The sequence below is a fragment of the Microtus oregoni genome, unplaced genomic scaffold, assembly GCF_018167655.1.
Source record: "Microtus oregoni isolate MIOR12 unplaced genomic scaffold, Mior012 000015F_ref0000493, whole genome shotgun sequence".
Taxonomy (NCBI): domain Eukaryota; kingdom Metazoa; phylum Chordata; class Mammalia; order Rodentia; family Cricetidae; genus Microtus; species Microtus oregoni.
This window is the reverse complement of record NW_024543074.1, coordinates 23,963,953-23,984,236: the sequence shown is the minus strand read 5'-3', so window position 1 is coordinate 23,984,236 and position 20,284 is coordinate 23,963,953. Positions and strand designations below refer to the sequence as shown.

The window sequence follows — 20,284 nt, the reverse complement described above, 5'->3', positions numbered from 1 at the left end:
CAGTGTGATACAGGTCCTAATCCAGGAAGTCCTTTTAACAGTTTTCTCACCTTAATTGTAATGGCTATTCCAGCAACCATTCCTCCTCCCCCTACTGGTACCACCAGTGCATCCACCAAAGGAACCTTTAGTAAAAATATAAATAAGCCAATTAATAAAGTTTTATATATGTAAAGCCACTTTTCTATTGGCCAAATGAGATGATGGCATTTTACCTGGTTCAGGACTTCCAGGGCAATTGTCCCTTGTCCAGCTATCACTGCAGGCTCCTGGTTGGGATGGACCAAGATGCCTTCTGTTTCTTGCATAATTCTTTGAGTGACCTTTTCTCTAGACTAGAAGGTAGCATTAATGTAGCTTACTTGACACAGTGAGTCCCCAAAAGTACAATTCGGTCACTTAACACTTCAAAGACAATGGATTTTTCACATTTTCATAAATATGGTATGTCTGAGTGCTTGTGAGAAAAAAATAGATTTTTCTTTGGGTGGCTGAGGGGCTTTAATTATGTGACATGAACAAGCTATGGATCTTTAAAAATGTTTGAAGGTGTTAATGAATGTGAAGTGTACAAGGTAGAATTACCTGGCCTTTTCTGGAGAACTGCTAAGGTAGAGGATAATACAGTAAGAGGTGAGGCAGAAAGACAGCATGGTTAGACCATCCCAAGAACTCTAGTGGCTATGACAGTGCTTAGTGCTTACAAGGCACCTGCACCAGATCAAAACAAAGCCCTTGGCTGAGGAGATGGCTCAGTGGCTGCTCTAGAAGACTTGGGTTCAATTCCCAGCACCTACATGACAGTTCATAACTGTAACTCCAGGGCTGGAGAGATAGCTCAGAGGTTAAGAGCATTGCCTGCTCTTCCAAAGGTCCTGAGTTCAATTCCCAGCAACCACATGGTGGCTCACAACCATCTGTAATGAGGTCTGGTGCCCTCTTCTGGCCTTCAGGTGTACACACAGACAGAACATTGTATACATAATAAATAAATAAATATTAAAAAAAAAATAACTGTAACTCCAGTTTTGCTGAATCCTTAACCCTCATACATGGAGGCAAAAACAAAAATATCAATGCACATAAAAATAAATCATAGCCCGGTGATGGTGGCGCACACCTTTAATCCCAGCACTCAGGAGGCAGAAGCAGGTGGATCTCTGAGTTCGAGGCCAACCTGGACTACAAGAGCTAGAACTGATGCTGGGTGGAACTATGGTGATAATGGTAGGAGCTGTTAAAAGGAATTGGACTGAGCCAGCGGTGGTAGCGCGCCTTTAATCCCAGCACTTGGGAGGCAGAGGCAGGCCTGATCTACAAGAACTAGATCCAGGACAGGCCCCAAAGCTACAGTGAAACCCTGTCTCCAATAACAACAAAAAAAAAAGGAAGGGGGGGCTGGACTGTAAAAGTTCTGGTTTTCTTTTTAAGATTTTTATCACATCTATTCAATTTTGCATATGTGTAGAGGTCAGAGACCTGGGAGTCCTCTGCTAAAGCTGTTTGGGTCCAGGAATTAAACTTGGGTTAAGTTTGGCAGCAGGTGTCTTTGCTTGTTAGCCAGCTTCAAAGCCCCGCCCCCATTTTTTTTTTTTTTTTAATCTGAGAGGACATGTTCTGGATGTGGTGTTTGGGAGTTACCTAAGATTTTTGTTTTTCCTTGAACAACTAGAAAGAGAAGTGATGCTATTTGATGAGGTGAGGAAGACCGGAATGGGGAGAGAGGAGTCAGGTCAGGAATGTGGTGTTAGACAAAATTATTGATGTCCAGGGAGGAAAGTTGGGCTGCTGAAGCATAGGTGAAACATCTTTAAGTATTTAATTTCTGGGACTGGAGAGATGGCTCAGTGGCTAAGAGGACTGACTGCTCTTCCAGAGGACCAGTTTCAGTTCCCAGCACCCACATGACAGCTCACAACTGTAACTCTAGTTCCAGCGTATCTGACACCCTCACACAGACATACATGCAGGCCAGGACACTACTGCACATAAAAAGAAAAATTTAATTTCTGACTGGGCAAGATACATATGACTTTAATTCCAGTACTCTGGAGGCAGAGGCAGATGGATCTCTCTCAGTTCAAAACCATCCTACTTTATATATAGTGAGTTCTAGGATAGCCCTATCTAGACAGACCCTGTCTTAAAGTCTCCCCATCCGTCCACCCATCCGAGGAGACACGGTTTCAAGTAGACCTGCCTGAGGCTAGTCTTAGAATTTGTGTCCAAGGATAACCTTGAACTCCTGATCTTCCCGCCTGTACTTTCCAAGTGCTGAGATTACAGACAAGTAGCAACCATAGCCAGCTGTATTCTTTGAGGAAAAAAACTTACTCTGTAGCTCAGACTGGTCTGGAAGTTGCCATTCTGTGTCCTGAGTGCTAGAATAGACATATGCCACCATGCCTGGCTTTAGTCGCATTATGCTGAGGATGGACAGATGGGGAAAAGGCTGGCCACGCTAAGGCAAAGAGGAAGCTTCCAGTAAGGGAGGCAGATAGCCTGTCAAGTGAAGCTATTAAGTGATGCTGAACACTCCTTACCTCATCACTCTGTTCACTATATACTATAGAGGCCCCATAGGCTTGTATTGCCAGTTTCTTGCAGTTGGGAGCCGTCTGAGGCACCACAATGTAAGCAGGAATCCCTGGGAGGGAAAGAACATGGTTAGACAGTATGAGGTGCTTCTAGGAGAGAAACTTGTATCATTTTGCTTATGAGCAAACAGGAATTCCTTTGGAAACTTATTTTCCATGGCTGTCATCCCTCTTACTATAATTAGGGTAATTTCCCACTCTTTGATACTACTCTGGACCCTGAGAAACTTAGTACCTTCCAGTTTGGCAGCATAGGTGAGAGCCTGGCCATGGTTCCCACTGCTGTGAGTAACAACGGCTTTGGGTTTCCCCTCCAGAGGGTCAGGAATTAAGCCTCTGATGGCATTGAGGGCACCACGGATCTGAAAGAAATGTTGAATTACAAACAGTGTATCATTTTAACAATGGGGACATGTTCAGAGAAATGAATTCACCTGTTTCATTGTGCAAACTGTAGAGGGTATTTACACAAACAGCCTGCCATGCACCCAGGCTATGTGGTAGAGCCTCCTGCTCCCAAGCAATAAACTGAAGCACAGCAAAAATACTGAGCAGGCCGGGTGGTGGCGGCGCATGCACACCAAGTTTACAGAATAGTTTTCACAATAGTAAATTAGCTTATTATAACTGCTTTACTTTGTAAATTAAAAAAATATAGCCGGGCGATGGTGGCGCACGCCTTTAATCCCAGCACTCGGGAGGCAGAGGTAGGCGGATCTCTGTGAGTTCGAGACCAGCCTGGTCTACAGAGCTAGTTCCAGGACAGGCTCCAAAGCCACAGAGAAACCCTGTCTCGAAAAACAAAAACAAACAAAAAAACCCATATATATATATATATATATATATATATATATATATATATATATTTAGCTGAGTGGTGGTGGCGCAAACCTTTAATCCCAGCACTTGGGAGGCAGAGAGAATCTCTTGAGTTTGAGGCCAGCCTGGTCTACAGAGTAAGTTCTAGAACATTCAGGAACACAGTGTGAAACCTCATCTCAAAAAACAAAAACAAACAAAAAACCAAAACTAAATTAAACACAGGGTCTCATGTGGCCCAGGTTGGTACTGAATTTTCTATGTAGCCAAGGACAATCTTATTACTGATTCTTCTGTTTAAAATACACAACTTTGTACAGCTGTACAAAAATACATCCAAGTGTGGTGATGGTGCACACCTTTAACTATTTAGAGACTATTCATGGGACCGGAATTTTAAGGGATTTTAGGTTGTGTGAAATAGACCTAGCAATGTTCTAAATGTTTCCCAGGACGTGGAAACTGCAAAAAGACATTTGTTTACTACCAGCCACCCCGTTAGTGGACAGGAGAAAAAAACCAGATTGGAAAACAAACAAAATGGATTTTTACCTTAAAAGACCCAGTTTTCTGGAAGAGTTCACATTTGAAGAAAAGACTGCGTCCTGCTATTTGGTTCAAAATGGAGCTTGTTAGTACTGGCGTGAGGTGGACAGAATCTCGAATGTTCATATGGGCTTTTTCAACATCAGCAAAGGAGATGCAGTACTGAGCACACATGGTTCTGAAACCCAGGAACAAGACAAGGGGTCAAAGCACAGTCCAAACGATGTTTAAAGAACTGAAACAGGAGCAGAGCCTGGGGGCTGTGGTGCTATGTGGAACTGTGCCCACTACTAGATGCTGGGGTTTCTCTTCAGACAGGAACTTCCTCTTTGCCACGCAAACCTCTTGGTACTGCTACAGATATGCACCTTCATCATTGTATAGCCAGGCCTTGAACGCACAGAGATCCGCCTGCCTCTGCCTGCTTGTGCCTCTACATCTGCTGTTTTGTTTTTGAGAGTTTCACTATGTTGTCCAGACTGGAATAAAACCCAAGAGATCCTCCTGTCACAGCCTTCTGATTGCTGGGACTACTTCTATGTGCCACTGTACCTGGCTTAGATTTTTCAGGTGGCTCAGCAGCTTAAGGCACTTACTGCCAGGCCTGACGACCGAAGTTTGGTCCCCAGAACCCACATGATGGGAGAAGTGACTCCCTCAAGTTGTCTTCAGACCTCCACACAGGTGCCTTGGCATGCATGGCCAACATACACACTCATATGAATAGATCTGGGAGTGGTGGCTCATACCTTTAATCCCAGCACAATGGAGGTAGAGGCAGGTGGATCTCTCTGTAAGTCCAAGGCCAGCTTGGTCTATACAGTACACTTCAGGTTAGCTAGGGTTACATATTGAGACTGAGTAAAAACATGAACAAAAGTTATTTTGAGAAAAAAAAGTTGGTTTTCCCCTTGGTTTTTTGACACAGGGTTTCTGACAGCCCTGGCTGTCCTGGAACTGGCTTTTGTAGATCAGGTTGACCTTGAACTCAGAGATCTGCCTGTTTCTGCCTCCCAAGTGCTATGATTAAAGTCATGCATCCTCGGGCTGGAGAGATGACTCAGAGGTTAAGAGCATTGCCTGCTCTTCCAGAGGTCCTGAGTTCAATTCCCAGCAACCACATGGTGGCTCACAACCATCTGTAATGGGGTCTGGTGCCCTCTTCTGGCCTGCAGGCATACACACAGACAGAATATTGTATACATAATAAATAAGTATATAAATAAATAAATAATCAGCTGGGCGGCGATGACGCATGACTTATTTTTAAGAATATTTATTTATTTACGCATGTCTTTTTTTAAGAATATTTATTTATTTATTATGTATACAATATCTCTCCAGCCCCCGCCCAGCTGATTTTTATTTTTAAAAGATGTATTTTTTTTTTTTTTGGATTTTCGAGACAGGGTTTCTCTGTAGCTTTTGGTTCCTGTCCTGGCACTAGCTCTTGTAGACCAGGCTGGCCTCAAACTCACAGAGATCCACCTGCCTCTGCCTCCCGAGTGCTGGGATTAAAGGCGTGCACCACCACCACCCGGCTAAAAGATGTAAAAATTTTATATGTCGATTTAAATGTATGTTACATGTATATGTGTGCATGTGCCCACTGAGGCCAGTAGATTTCTGGAGCCTGTGCTGAGCTGCCTGCTGCGATTGCTGGGAACTAAACTCAAGTTATCAGGAATGGCAGTGAGCACTCCTAACTCATCAGCCATCTTGTTTTCACTTTTTGGGTGATTCTGCCAGGCTATGATGCTCAAGTTCACACTCCCCTTGCTTCTACCTCCTGATTGCCAAAATTAGCCATGAGCCAATATTTCTGGTTTACAGGTTTTGTTTGTCTTATATAGCCCAGGATGGGCTCAAGCTTGATATGTAGCCAAAGATGACCTGAATTCCTGGTTATTCTGCCTTCATTTTTGAAACGCTAGGATTACAGGCATGTGCCACCAAGCCTGGCTGTATTGTTAATTTTTATTCTTTTGGGAAAGGACCTTGCTTCTATAGCACAGGCTAGTCTGGAACTCACTGAGTAGACCAGGGTGTCCTTTTTTTTTTAAACTTTTTTTTTTATTTATTTAACTTTATTATGTTTGTTGGTGTGAAGGTGTCAGATCTCATGGAACTGCATTTTCAGACAGTTGTGAGCTGCCATGTGGGTGCTGGGAATCGAACCCGGGTCCTCTGGAAGAGCAGTCAGTGCTCTTAACCGCTGAGCCATCTCTCCAGCCCCCAGGGTGTCCTTGAATTTACATCAGTCCTCTTGCTTTGGCCTCCCGATCCCTGGGATTATAGTATGAACCAACCATGCCTGCCTCAGTCCTAGCCTTTTTCACTTTTTATTTAGTTTGGCTTTTGTGAAAGGGTCTCATGTAGCCCAGATTGGCCTCAAATTTGGTATGTAGCAAATAACCTTGAAATCCTAACTGTCCTGCCTCCATCTCCCAAGCACCGAGATTTCAGATTTCAGGCCTACATCATACATCTGGCTTTAGTGCCTTTTTCTTTTCTTTCTTGCCTTTTTTTTTTTTTTTTTTTTGCTTTTTGAGACAGCGTTTCCCTGTTAGCAGCCCTGGCTGTCCTGGAACTAGCTCTGTAGATCAGGCTGGCCTCCAATTCACAGAGATCCGCCTGCCTCTGCCTCCTGAGTGCTGGGATTAAAGGTATATGCCACCACTGTCTGGTGCTTTAGTGCCATTTTAATAAATAATTTTGTATGCTTCAAAAACATATATATTGGGGGCTGGAGAGATGGCTCAGAGGTTAAGAGCACTGACTGCTCTACCGGAGGTCCTGAGTTCAATTCCCAGCAAGCACATGGTGGCTCACAACCATCTGTAATGAGACCTGGTGCCCTCTTCTGGCCTGCAGGCATGGAGGCTGAACACTGTGTACATAATAAATAAATATTTAAAAAAAACATATATATTACCTGACTGTTTTTTTAATATTTATTTATTTATTTATTATGTATACAATATTCTGTCTGTGTGTATGGCCAGAAGAGGGCACCAGACCTCATTACAGATGGTTGTGAGCCACCATGTGGTTGCTGGGAATTGAACTCAGGACCTTTGGAAGAGCAGGCAATGCTTTTAACCACTGAGCCATCTCTCCAGCCCTACCTGACTGTTAAAATCAAACATTTTCTTGCTCCATATGGCTCAGCTTCCTCAGAGTTTCCAAAATTTTATCTAAAGGTGTGCACAGTTCTAAGACATCTGGTATCACTCTAGTGTAGTAACTGTCAGTTTTGACACTGCTGCCAAGATGACTGTATCAGTTCATACAACAGTATCTAAAGGGATTGTCCATTCACTCCGCCTTTTATGTATATATATTTGTTCTTTCTTTTTTAAGGGGTGGGGTGAGGGGAAGAGACAAGGTTTATCTATGCAGCCTTGGCTATCCTGGAACTCACTTTGTTGATCAGACTGGCTTTGATCAGAGATCCGCTTGCCTCTGCCTCCTAAGTGCTGGGATTAAAGGTGTGTACCACCTCTGCTTGGCTTGCTATATTGATGTTTATTAAATTTTATTCCCAAAGTGTATTGGGGTGGGTGCCCATGACATGGCATCAGAGAACAACTTTGGGAGTTGATTCTTTTCTCCTACCATGTGAGTCCTGGGGATTATACTTGGATTGTCAGGCACCTCCAAGAGTCTTTATCCAGCCTGCTATATCATTATTTTTAAATATTTTTATGGTTTATTTAACTTTATTTTATGTGCATTGGTGTAAAGTGTCAGATCCCCTGGAACTGATCTTCAGACAGTTGTGAGCTGCCATGTGGGTGCTGGGAATTGAACCCGGGTCCTCTGGAAGAGCAGTCAGTGCTCTTAACCACTGAGCCATCTCTCCAGCCCCCTGCTATATCATTTTTTAAAAAATATTTTTAGATTTATGTGGATGAATGTTTTACCTTGGTATATGTATGCATACCTCAGGTATGCCCTGTGCCTAGGGAGGCCAGAAGAAATCAGATCCCTGGAACTGGGATTACAGATGGTTGTGAGTTGCCATATGGATACTGGGAATCAAACTAGGTCCTCTGGAAGAACGGCTAGTTTTCTTAACTCCTAAGCCAACTCTCCAGCCCCTACCACAAGATTACTTACTGATAATCTTTTTTTTTTGTTTTTTTTTTTTGTTTTTTTCAAGACAGGGTTTCTCTGTAGCTTTGGAGCCTGTCCTGGAACTAGCTCTTGTAGACCAGGCTGGCCTCGAACTACCAGTGATCCGCCTGCCTCTGCCTCCCGAGTGCTGGGATTAAAGGCGTGCGCCACCACTGCCTGGCACGTACTGATAATCTTATATGATTATGAAGAGTAAGACTTTTGCATGTTTATTATATAATGAGACACTTTAGTAGATTATTTTGTTAGCTTTTAAAGTGTTTTCCCCACTCCCCCATGTAGAAGATGGGATCCAAGAACTCAGGGATCTTCTTTTTAAAAAGATGTATTATGTACGCGCATGGGTATGACTGTGTGAGCTCATGTGCACCACATACATTCTGGAACTGAGCTGCCTCTGTTGCAAGTCCTAGCAGTTCTACAGCTGGTGTCCCTTAACTTTTTATTCTTTCTAACTTCAGATATGGCTTAAGGTAGTTTTTCAAGGAGTATCTTTAAAATTAACTGCTCTTCAGTTCTCAGATCAGCTTCCACAGGAACTGAAGAGTTTCTTTTGGCATGAGTAAGGAAAGGCTTGTGTGGGAAATCCCAGAAGCAATGACAGCTATAGGTCTAGTTCTTCTTCACGCCTTCCAGGCTCTGGCCAGTTCCAGGGCTGAGGGCTCACACAGATACCACACAGAACCTTAGAAACCTTTCATTACATCAGATCCTCTTGGGAAACTCAAAACTGCAAAGATAAACATAGTTCATACAATAATTCCCTGGTGCTGCTTCACGGTCAGAAAATAAGCCCTCAAAACCATCCAAGAAAAATAATAGGGCTATGTGATGGTCCAGCAGTCAACACTAGCTGGTCTTGTAGTGGTCCTGGGTTCAGTTCCCAGCACCCACACTGTCTGTAACTGCAGTTCTAGAAGATCCAAGATCCTCCTCTTCTGACCTCCTCAGACACCAGGTACATGCAAGGCAAAACACTCATACACATGGGATAAAATAAAACATGAAATCTATTCTTGGTGTGGTAATTACAAAGTGAGACTCTATCTCAGGGAAAAAACAATGAAGAACACTAAATATTGTGGGCCCATGAGATGATTATAGCCCCTCATGCAAGTGCAGGTCAATACATTCCTGGACAGTTCTGCCCTTGAAACAGCCCTGCTGCTGTTGAGCAAGGCTACATTACTTAAGACACTCTTCCTTGTATGCTTTTTTCCTGTTTTTATTTGTTTTTTTTTTTCCTTTAAAGACAGAGTCTTGGGTAGCTTACAATGCCCTGAAACTTGGTATGTAGTAGCTCCAGGATGACCATGGACTGCTGACGATCCTGCCTCTACTTCTTCTTCTTTTTTCCCCCTCGAGACAGGGTTTGTGTTGCCCTGGCTGTCCTGGACCTAGCTTTGTAGACTAGGCTGGTCTTGAACTCAAGAGACTCACCTGCCTTTGCCTCCCGAGTGCCGGTATTAAAGGCATGTACCACCACTGCCCGGCCCTGCCTCTACTTAAGTACTAGGATTACAGATGTATAGGATTACACTCAGCTTTTAATATTTATTTATTTATTTATTATGTATACAATATTCTGTCTGTGTGTATGCCTGCAGGCCAGAAAAGGGCACCGGACCCCATTACAGATGGTTGTGAGCCACCATGTGGTTGCTGGAAATTGAACTCAGGACCTCTGGAAGAGCAGGCAATGCTCTTAACCTCTGAGCCATCTCTCCAGCCCCCAGCTTTTAATTTTTTAAGGGCTGTGGAATACTATACTCTGATCAGGTAAGTGCCATGTTAGGATACATATATATGTAATAAAATTTTGCAATTTTGGACACAGGTTCTTACTATGTAGACTAAACTGGCTTTGATGTTAATTCATGATCATTTTGGCTCCGTCTTCCAAGGCATAGGGTCACAGGGATATACCCCGTTTTCAGAAAACCACTCACTACTGCATACAGTGAAAAGGAAAGGGACAAAAATTTAACCAAGGAGCCCAATACAGAGGAATTTCAGTACACAGGAGAGGCAAAGGAGGAGTGAATGGCAAAAGCAGAGAGAGAAAAAAATCCTTTTATGGAAACACAAACTTTAAGGGACTAAAGATGTCCTTCAGATACGGTCTTGCCTAGTAGCATGAGGGCAGCCCTGGGTTTGATCCCCAGCTCTGCACAAAACAAGGTGATAGAGCAAGTTAGTATCAGGTGAAGGCAGGAGGATAAGAAGTTCAAAGTCGGGGCTGGAGAGATGGCTCAGAGGGTAAGAGCATTGCCTGCTCTTCCAAAGGTCCTGAGTTCAATTCCCAGCAACCACATGGTGGCTCACAACCACCTGTAATGAGGTCTGGTGCCCTCTTCTGGCCTGCAGGCATACACACAGACAGAATATTGTATACATAATAAATAAAAAAAAAAAAAGAAAGTTCAAAGTCATCTTTGGGCTACCCTGTGAGTTTCAGGCCAGCCTATGCTACCATGAGTACTGTATCAAAACATAAAAACCTAAAAAACCCTGAAAGCTCCCTAGATAAGATATATAAATGGCCAATGACCACATTAAAATACCCAGAATCACAAATCATCAGAAACATGCAAATCAAAACTCCAGTGGGCACCACCTCTAACCATAGCATTAGGCCAGAGCAGATAGAAGTGGGAAAACAGGTGTACCGGTCCGAATAGAGTAATCAGGGTGTTATGGGAGACACTACACTAGTTCCTAAAAACAATGGACATACACTATCACCTGAACCAGTAATTCCACCCCTCGAGGTAGATCAAAGAACCAAAAGCTGTGTTTCATCAAGGTGTATCAGAGGCCCAGACTTTTGCACAAATGACTCCATAATGGAATTACCATTTAGGCTGTAAAACACAGCATGTATTCAGGACTGCCTGCCAACACTAAAACAAAGGCCTACTCCATCAAAGTCCATAGTGATGGGAAAGTCTCTACAACTACTGCCTCTGTAGTTCTGCTTCAGCTAACTGTTCTTCTTACCTGAAGTATGTCTACCCAGAGCTTAAAAGCTCACCCTAAAGAAGGCTCAGTGCTACACTGGGATCCAAACACCCAGTGTAGTTACAGACCAGCTAATAAGGACTTTTCGTTGGCTTAAACCCATGCCTAATCGTCTTCTCTGGTGAATACCCCATAACCAAGGAGATTTCTGCACTCCCATATTCATAGCTACATTATTTATAAGAACCAAAAGAAGCCTATGGCCACTAACATACAAATGTCCATGCATATGCAATTTGCACATAAAATGTAAGTCATATTTAATAGGAGGAAATTCTGACATGTTGTAACACAGATGGACACTGAGAACATTATGCTAAGAGAAATAGGCTATTTGCAAACACTACATGATTCCAATGATGTGGGATACCTATAGTAAGAAAATTCAAAGAAAGGGTAGTAGATGGGCTGAGTTTAGGACGGTGGAGGGCTGTTTAATAGGTATAAATGGGTTTGGGTATGTAACAGGATACATTAAACAACAAAAAGCACACACTCAGAAAATGGTTAAATGGTACATTTTATGTATATTTTATCACAATTGAAACAAACTGAAAATAAGAGGTAACAGCAGTTATACTTAGGCCTATTGGTTGTGATGACTAATTTCCCTTGTTAACTTGATTTTGCCAGAATCAACTAAAACCCAAGCAGCTGGGCATGCGTGGCAAAGGTTTTCTTGATTGGAACATTTGAGGTGAGACAACCTATCCTAAATCTGGGTCACACCTTTGGTGGGAGCCCACAGAAAGACATGGAAGAGGGAAACATCTGCTATTTGCCTGCTTGCGCTCACTCTTGCTGGCAAGTTCATCTACCCTACTGCTGAGGCATTCTTTTGTGGGTATTGGAGCCAGCCTCTTCAGGATTCCAACTTAGTGTGGACTAAATATTACCATGTACTTGGTTTTTCTGACAAGACATAGCCACTGTGGGATTAGCCACTTCAGCCTACCAGGGACTCTAATGCATATCCTTTATGCACACACATATTTCATTCTTTCAGTTCTGTTCCTTGGCGACCCTGACTGACAAATTTGCAAGTGAGAGAGCCTCAGTCTGAAGCAGCTTAGGCAGAGGATGAGGGCTTCCGGGTTCACTGGCTCATGGAATCTGAGGAAGGGCTGGGCACACCACGGAGGGGATATGGAGCTTCAGCAACAACTGCAACCTGGGGCTTGGGAGCTTCCATGAGTCTCAGTTTCTCACCTCTGCTGCCTTTGGCATGTCGGCTTCCTTTTCACAGCAGACCAGCTGGTTCCGCACAACAGGACACATGGCTGCTGACAGTTCCTGTGTTTTACATTTTATGGCTTCCACACTGAAGAGGGATTTTCTCTCACTTTCAGTTCAAAAAATTCTGGGTAAGGACTTTGACTGGCCCATCTTGGCCCAGGACCAATGTGGCAAAGGGTGAAAGGTCATTTAGGAAATACTATGTAATAGAAGTAATTTATGGAAACATGAAAAAGAAACAGAATGAGATCTATAACACAATATCAATTATGTACATTTAAAATACATACATAAAACATTATATATTATGCAAAGATACATGTATATTTAAAGACATCTGTCAAGCACATTAAAGCCACTCAAGAAGAAGTGATGAAGAATGACTGGGTACTAAAGTGAACAAAAAAGGTAAAACGAGAAAGATCTTGTTAATGACAGTGAACAAAATAGTGATCACCTCAAGTCTCTGTTTCTGATGGAAAACAGAAGTGTAAGAGGGAACGAAGGAGGGAAAAACAAAACCAAACTCCCAGGTAGGCATTACAGGCAGTTTTCAGAAGAAAAAGGGAGCGAGCTGGAGAGATGGCTGCCAACTCTGGCACACACATGGTGGAGGGAGAACCAACACCTGCAGTTATCCTCTAACTTCCACATGTGAGCTCAGACACAATAAATAACGTAATTAAATTTTTGCTGGGATGTAGCAGTGGCTACCTCGGAACTCATTATATAGGCCAGGTTATTCTGGAACTCGGAGAGATCTGCCTGCCTCTGTATTCCAGATGCTGGGATTGAAGAGGTGAACAGCCACACCCACACCCAGTTCTTCCTTCTTTCTTTCTTTCTTTCTTTCTTTCTTTCTTTCAAGATTTATTTATTTATTATGTATAGTGTTCTGCCTACATGTAGCCTTGCAGACCAGAAGAGGGCACCAGATCTCACTGTAGATGGTTGTGAGCCACCATGTGGTTGCTGGGAATTGAACTCTGGAACTCTGGAAGAACAGTCAGTGCTCTTAACCCCTGCCCCATCTCTCCAGCCCCCTTCTTTTCTTTTCTTTCGTTTTCTTGTGTGTGTGTGTGTGTGTGTGTGTGTGTGTGATGTCCTACCCACTAGGAACTGGAGTTATAGACAGTTGTGAGTCACGTTATATAGGTGATGGGAACTGAACTTAAGTCCTTCGAAGAGGAAAAGTGCTCTTAACCACTGAGCCATATTTCCAGCCCATTATTTAAACAGGCTTTTGGGACTCTATTCCTTATACTGGGTTGCCTTGCCCAGCCTTAATACAAGGTGAGGGGCTTAGTCTTACTACAACTTGATAAGCCTTGTTTTGTCAATATCCATGGGAGGGCTGTCCTTTTCTCAATAGAAATGGAGGAGTGGATTGGGGGAGGCAGAGGGGTGGTGGGAATGGGGGACTGGGAAGAGAGGAGGGAGGAGAAACTGTGGTCAGGATGTAAAATTGTCCATGGGTGTTCGTGTGCACAGATGCACTCATGTGCACAAGAGTGGGAGTGAACCCTGAATGAACCCTAGGTAGGTATTATCCCTCAGCAGTTTATTTACCTCGGCTATAGGGTTTTTTTTTTCTTTTTAAAAAAAAGTTACCTTGGGCTGGAGAGATGGCTCAGTGGTTAAGAGCATTGCCTGCTCTTCCAAAGGTCCTGAGTTCAATTCCCGGCAACCACATGGTGGCTCACAACCATCTGTAATGAGGTCTGGTGCCCTCTTCTGGCCTGCAGGAATACACGCAGACAGAATATTGTACACATAATAAATAAATAATTTTTTTTTAAAAAGGTTACCTTTTATTTTATTTGTATGAATGCTCTATTTGCGTGTATGCCTTTATTCCAGAAGAGGGCATCAGATTCCATGATAGGTGGTTGTGAACCACCATGTAGTTACTGGGAATTGAACTCATGACCTCTGGAAGAGCAACCAGTGCTCTTAACTGCTGATCCATCTCTTCAGCCCCCTATAGCTCATTTATTTGGTTTTTTTCTTCTTAGCACATAGTTTTTCACTGGGAACAGAGGCTTACTGATTAAAGCTAGCTGGCCAGTGAGCCTCAGAGTTCAGCTGTCTCTATCTCCCCTGAACTTTCATTACAAACCTATGAGATCATTCATTCTTAGCTTTTTAAGTGGGTGTTGACGGTTGAACTCAGGTTCATATGAACCTCTGGAAAAGCAGGCAGTGTTCATAACTGCTGAGTCTTCTTTCTGGCCTCTACTTTTTCTGAGAGGAGGTCTTGCTATGTTTTTCAGGCTGGACTTTGAACTGGGTAAGTGATGCTTCTGCAGTCACCAGTTTCCCAACTAGCTGGGACTACACACACATTACAATACCTGGCCTATTTACTTCTTTGTTCTGTGAGCTATTTAATTTTTCTTTAGATTACAAGTGGCTAGAATTCTTTGCCTAATTTGTAGTCATTAACTTTGGTTTTATGTAATTTGTACAATTCTAACTGTGTGTGGTGTATGCATGAACTGTGTATGTGGAGACCAAAGGCTGAAGTTGGCATCTTTCTCTACTGCTCTCTATTTCTTAATTGCCAACATTTACTAATTTATCTTGTATGTATCTATGTGGCGCAAGTATGCAACAGCACATGTACAGAGGTCAGAGGACAACATGGGGGAGTTGGTTTCCTCCTACCATGTAGGTTTGGGGATCAAATTCATCAGACTTGGTGGCAAAGCACCTTTATATGCTTGAGTCAGCTTGTTAGTGACTATGTTCTTTAAAAGTAAAAAAATAGTTTATTTGTCTATTTCTGTGTATATGCGTTCTCTCCTTCTATTATGTAAGTTTCAGGAATTAAACTCACGTTGTCAGGCTTGGAGGCAAAAGCCATTTTGCCAGTAACCACTTTTTTTTTTTTTTTTTTTTTTTTTGAGACAAGGTCTCTCACTGTCCCGGAAGCCTGCCAGTTTGGCTGAACTTGCTGGCCAGCAAGCCTCTAAGATGCACCCGTCTCCACTTCCCAGCACTGGGATTGCATGTGTGCAACCATCATGCCTGGCTTTTACATGGGTTCTGAGGATCTGAACTCAGGCCCTCATGATTGTTCAGCAATTATTCATTGAAACATCTCTCCTGCCTCCAACTTTAACTTCTAAAAACTGAATTTCTTCGTCTTCTATTATCTGAATCTGCTTTACTGTTTTTGTATTACCTACATATTATGTGACTAAATCCCCATTTTAAGAATTAAAACATTACAGATACATATAGAGTTTCAAATCGTCTGCTGTCAGAGCACCTGTTCTCTACTTTGAGTATCTGGCATATAGTCCACCTTTTTCTTGATGAACAAATACAGAAATTTACATAACCATAAAATTGTTTTTGCAAGGGATGGAGAGATGGCTCAGCGGTTAAGAACACTGACTGGTCTTCCAGAGGTCTTGAGTTCAATTCCCAGCAACCATCTATAATGAGATCTGGTGCCCTCTTCTGGGCTACAGGCAGGATACTGTATAAATAATAAATAAATACATCTTAAAAAAAATTGTTGCTGGGCGGTGGTGGCGCACACCTTTAATCCCAGCACTTGGGAGGCAGAGGCAGGCGGATCTCTGTGAGTTTGAGACCAGCCTGGTCTACAAGAGCTAGTTCCAGGACAGGCTCCAAAAACACAGAGAAACCCTGTCTCGAAAAACAAAAAAAAAAAAAAAAATTGTTTTTGCTACACATAGATAGAACTATAATATATATTGGTCTATAAATAGCTGCGCTCTCTCTCCCTCTCTCTCTCTCTCTCTCTCTCCAGATTCCTAATCTGTAGTTCAGGCTGGCTGGCTTTGAGCTCACAGAGATGTTTGCCTCTGCCCTGCTTCCCTAGTGTTGGGACTAAAGGCATGCACATACATGCCCCAGCCTCCCACTTTTTAAAAATTGTATTTTGAGCCTTGGTCTTCCTACATTACGGGCTTTGAGGATGGAACTCTCTTGCCGTGGTGTTTTGAGTAGCTAGGATTACAGTCATTGGCCACCAAGCTAGGAGTCTTACTCATTGTTTTACCAGATACTTCATGAGTCCTCTAAAACTAAAAATTCAAAATTTCCCCATCAATTTAGTAGCTTTTCAGCCAAGTGGTGGTGCACGCCTTTAATCCCAGCACTCAGGAGGCAGAGACAGAAGCAGGAGGACAGCCTTGTCTGAAGAGTGAGTTCTAGGACAGTCAAAGCTATACAGAGGAATCCTGTCTCAAAAAACAAAACAAACAAACAGAAAAAAGTAGCTTTATTTCTGTAAGTTGACTGTTACTCTTAGTCAGCTACCATAATTTGGAACTTGTATTATTAATTTTTTGGACCCATGCTCATAATCACTCATCCTTATGTATTTGTTGTGTTTTCCCTGAGTTCAGGTAAATTTCTCTGAGTTTTGATTTAATACTTAGAGGCTCTCTAGTCTGATCACTGACAGTATCAAATTAAATTGGCCATGGTTGTCCTAGAGAAGTTTTCTTCTTTTAAATTATTTTTCCTTTTTTTTTATTTTTAACAATAAAAGTTGTGGGGCTGAAAGGATTGCTCAGCGGTTAAGAACAAGTATGGCTCTTGTGGAGGACTGGACTTCAGTTCCCAGAACCCACATCAGGTAGCTCATCACTGCCGGTAACTAGCTTCAGAGGGAATCCAATGCCTCTTGTCTTCCTCAGGCACCTGTACTCATGTGGATGTATGCACACAAAGACACATACATACTAATTAAAAGTGAGACAAATCTTTAAAAAAAAACCCATCATGACTTAAAGACTAGAAAATAAATAAATGAATAAATAAATAAGAGTTGGGGCTCAGGATATAATTCAGTCAGTAGGATGCTTGTTCAACCTGTATCAGGCCCTGGTTCAATCCCAGAACAACATTAACCTGACACATCAACATAGGACCACATCTGTAATCCCATTTTGTAGGAGATGCAAACAAGAGTGTGTTAGAAATTCAAGGTTTTCCTTGGCTACATGATGACTTCAAGACCAGCCTGGAAACAACAGACCTTGCCTCGATAAAAGTAAACAAAAGCAAACAATTTTCATACTGAAGCCTTCAACTGGAAAGTAGATTGCTTGCCCTCACCCCCCCATATTGGCTTTCAACTGGATTTGCAGTCAAAGATGACCTTGAGCCTGGCGGTGGTGGCGCGTGCCTTTAATCCCAGCACTCGGGAGGCAGAGGCAGGCGGATCTCTGTGAGTTCGAGACCAGCCTGGTCTACAGAGCTAGTTCCAGGACAGGCTCCAAAGCCACAGAGAAACCCTGTCTCGAAAAAACAAAACAAAACAAAACAAAAAAAAAGATGACCTTGAATTTCTAATCTTTCTCCTTGTACTTTTCTTTTTTTTAATATTTATTTATTTATTATGGATACAATATTCTGTCCGTGTGTATATCTGCAGGCCAGAAGAGGGCACCAGACCTCATTCCAGATGGTTGTGAGCCACCATGTGGTTGCTGAGAATTGAACTCAGGACCTTTGGAAGAGCAGGCAATGCTCTTAACCACTGAGCCATCTCTCCAGCCCCTCCTTGTACTTTTCAATTGCTGGGATTACAGGCTTTTGCCACAACATCCAGTATATGTGGCATTAGGGATGCTTTTCTCAATTTCTTTCTTTCTTTTTTTTTTTTTGGTTTGGTATCATGTAATCCAGGCTGGCCAAGGATGACCTTAAACTCTGGATTCTTGATAGTGTTACCTGTACCTTGAGTATGTGTATAGCCTAGGCTAGTCTGGAACTCTTGTATCTTCCTGCCTTAGCATCCAAAGTCATGGAGTTAGAGATGTGTGATACCATAACAGTTTCAAGTTAGGGTTTTAAATTTTTTTCCCTGTTGTTTTTAGACAGGTCTTACTACATAGCTCTAGCTGGCCTCATTTATGTAGATCAAGCTGGCTTTCAACGTGAAGAGATCCTCCTGCCTCTGTATCCTTGGTGCTAGGCGTGTGTCACCATGTCTGGCTTATGTTCTGGAGACAGGGTCTCATGTATTTTGGTTTGGTCTTGAACTCAATGGTGCCACCACAGCACCGAACTTTGCTCTTCCTCCCAAGTGCTAGAGTTACAGGCATGTACCATCACGCAGGATCTCAATTCTATTTCTCTACAATCTTTGGGCAAAGGCTGCAATTTGCTCTGGCCATTCGAATTATATACCCCTTCTTTTGAGCTATTGAAATATTTCCCCGTCATTGTCTTTCTTTTCTGATGGCAAAGTATCTGTCACATAACAGGAACTAATTGAGTTTTATCAGGATCAAATCTTTTATACTGTGATCAGGGAATAACTGGTTCCTATTTTTTGAGGGTCTAAAGTTGTAATGAAGGAGCAACAGCTGGAGAGGTAGCCTTTGAGAAGGAAGCTTCTCCCCCTCAGACTTTAATAGGAGTTAATGGTCAGTGAGGCTAAATAAAGTACCAATCTTCTGGTCTGATTATTTTTTTGTTTCTTTTTTTGGGACAAAGTCTTCTAATATGTTACCCTGACTGGCCTCAAATGTACTATATTGTCCAGGCTGGCCTTGAACTTGCAATCCTCCTGCCTCAGCTTCTCAAATACCAAGCCTCAGTGAATATTTAAAGCCGTAAAGATGAGCGTGGGGAGAATAAATATGAGTTCCAAAAGAGTAATTAAATTTTTTTCAGTGATACAGAAATTCCCAGATCGAATGATAATTTCCTTCTGTTCTACTTCCACACAACCTCCTCCAACAAGTCTTGGTGACGAACTCGGTCATGGACTTTGATACTCTAGAACAACCAATTGTTACACAAGGCAATTCTTCTATTCTCTGAGATTCAGTTTATCAGAAATAGGGACAATAATAAGAATCATTATTAAAAGATCTTTAAGCTCCACAATTCAGGCTTATGATAAGGAGACTTTGGCCTAAAATGATCGGAGGCCGAATTATAGGGTGTCTCTGTGAACCCGAGCCCTAGACCAAAATCGGTGTCGTCTGTAGCCACCACAACAATACCGATATCCCTAGGAGCGAAAGCCCATCTGGCATGGGCGAGCCGTACCGGCCCTCGCCTCACCTCACCTCCCGGGCGCTGCACCTCCACCTCCAAGCCTCAGCGTACCTTCCAGCGTTACACCTCTGCGCAAGCGCACGCGCACACGCTGTCTCTACGGCCTGAATAACCCTAATTGAACGAGCTGAATGCTTTTGCTCCCAGTGCGGCCACCGTCGTTTAGGGAGGGCGACAGGAGGGGGCGGGGAAAAGGGTGGGAGTGGGTGAGCGCGCGCCGCCCGTCCGTCGTGGTTTCCTGGCTGCGCGCGGCGGTGGCGGAGTCGCAGCAGCTGTAGCAGCCGCCGCGAAGATGGCGGAGGGGTTGGAGCGTGTGCGGATCTCCGCGTCCGAGCTGCGAGGGATCCTGGCCACTCTGGCTCCGCAGGCCGGGAGCAAAGGTGAGTTGCGCCGCCCAGCTGCTGGGCCGGGCCTGCCCGCCCCGCCTCCCTCTCCTCTGCCTCCTCCCCGCCCCGTCCGCGGCTCTGCGAGCTCCCGCCCCTTCCCCCCCCAACAGGGCGCCCCGGGGCCTGGGGCGGCCCCTCGGAGCTTGTGGGGCTGCTCCTCCGCACACTCGGGCCTTGGGGCAGAGCCCTGCCCGAGTTCCTGCCTCCGCCCTCTTGCTCACCGCGGCGGCCTTGGTTGTTCCTCCGCGCCCTAGCCCTCTCTCGCCGGCTCCTGGATTCAGTCGTGAGGAGACACGAACTGGTGTGGGTGCTGGGGTCCGGTAGAGGCCCCGGGACGTACGGCTCCCTGAAGAATCGACTGTGTACCTTTCGTAGTCCTCTGTTCCGCGTCTGAGAGGAGGAGCTGGGGAAATTGAGGAGAAAAGCTTAACAGGCTGGGACTTCCCTTGCTCAACTTTTCCTCCCGAAGGCAGGCTTCCAATG

At 43.7% G+C, this 20,284-nt stretch overlaps 2 protein-coding genes across 6 annotated transcripts in view; one reads left to right on the top strand and one right to left on the bottom strand.

The window, feature by feature from the left end:
* The window catches only part of Srr (serine racemase), a 21,106-nt gene extending 1,058 nt beyond the window's left edge, over positions 1 to 20,048 (bottom strand). Inside the window, exons 1-7 of one of the 4 annotated variants that reach the window (XM_041663964.1) lie at positions 20,023 to 20,048; positions 12,333 to 12,558; positions 3,969 to 4,140; positions 2,833 to 2,959; positions 2,544 to 2,647; positions 216 to 335; positions 51 to 125 (exon numbers count right to left, since the gene is read on the bottom strand). In XM_041663964.1, coding sequence (XP_041519898.1) covers positions 51 to 125; positions 216 to 335; positions 2,544 to 2,647; positions 2,833 to 2,959; positions 3,969 to 4,136 — 594 coding nt within the window. In that variant the 5' untranslated portion in view covers positions 4,137 to 4,140; positions 12,333 to 12,558; positions 20,023 to 20,048. Of the gene's footprint in view, positions 1 to 50; positions 126 to 215; positions 336 to 2,543; positions 2,648 to 2,832; positions 2,960 to 3,968; positions 4,141 to 12,332; positions 12,559 to 19,421; positions 19,498 to 20,022 lie in introns of those variants that run through there. The other 3 variants (XM_041663963.1, XM_041663962.1, XM_041663965.1) reach the window with 3 other exon arrangements.
* Positions 19,600 to 20,284, top strand: part of Smg6 (SMG6 nonsense mediated mRNA decay factor) — a 251,623-nt gene continuing 250,938 nt past the window's right edge. The window contains exon 1 of one of the 2 annotated variants that reach the window (XM_041663953.1): positions 19,600 to 19,795. In XM_041663953.1, coding sequence (XP_041519887.1) covers positions 19,708 to 19,795 — 88 coding nt within the window. In that variant the 5' untranslated portion in view covers positions 19,600 to 19,707. Of the gene's footprint in view, positions 19,796 to 19,894 lie in introns of those variants that run through there. The other variant, XM_041663955.1, reaches the window with a different exon arrangement.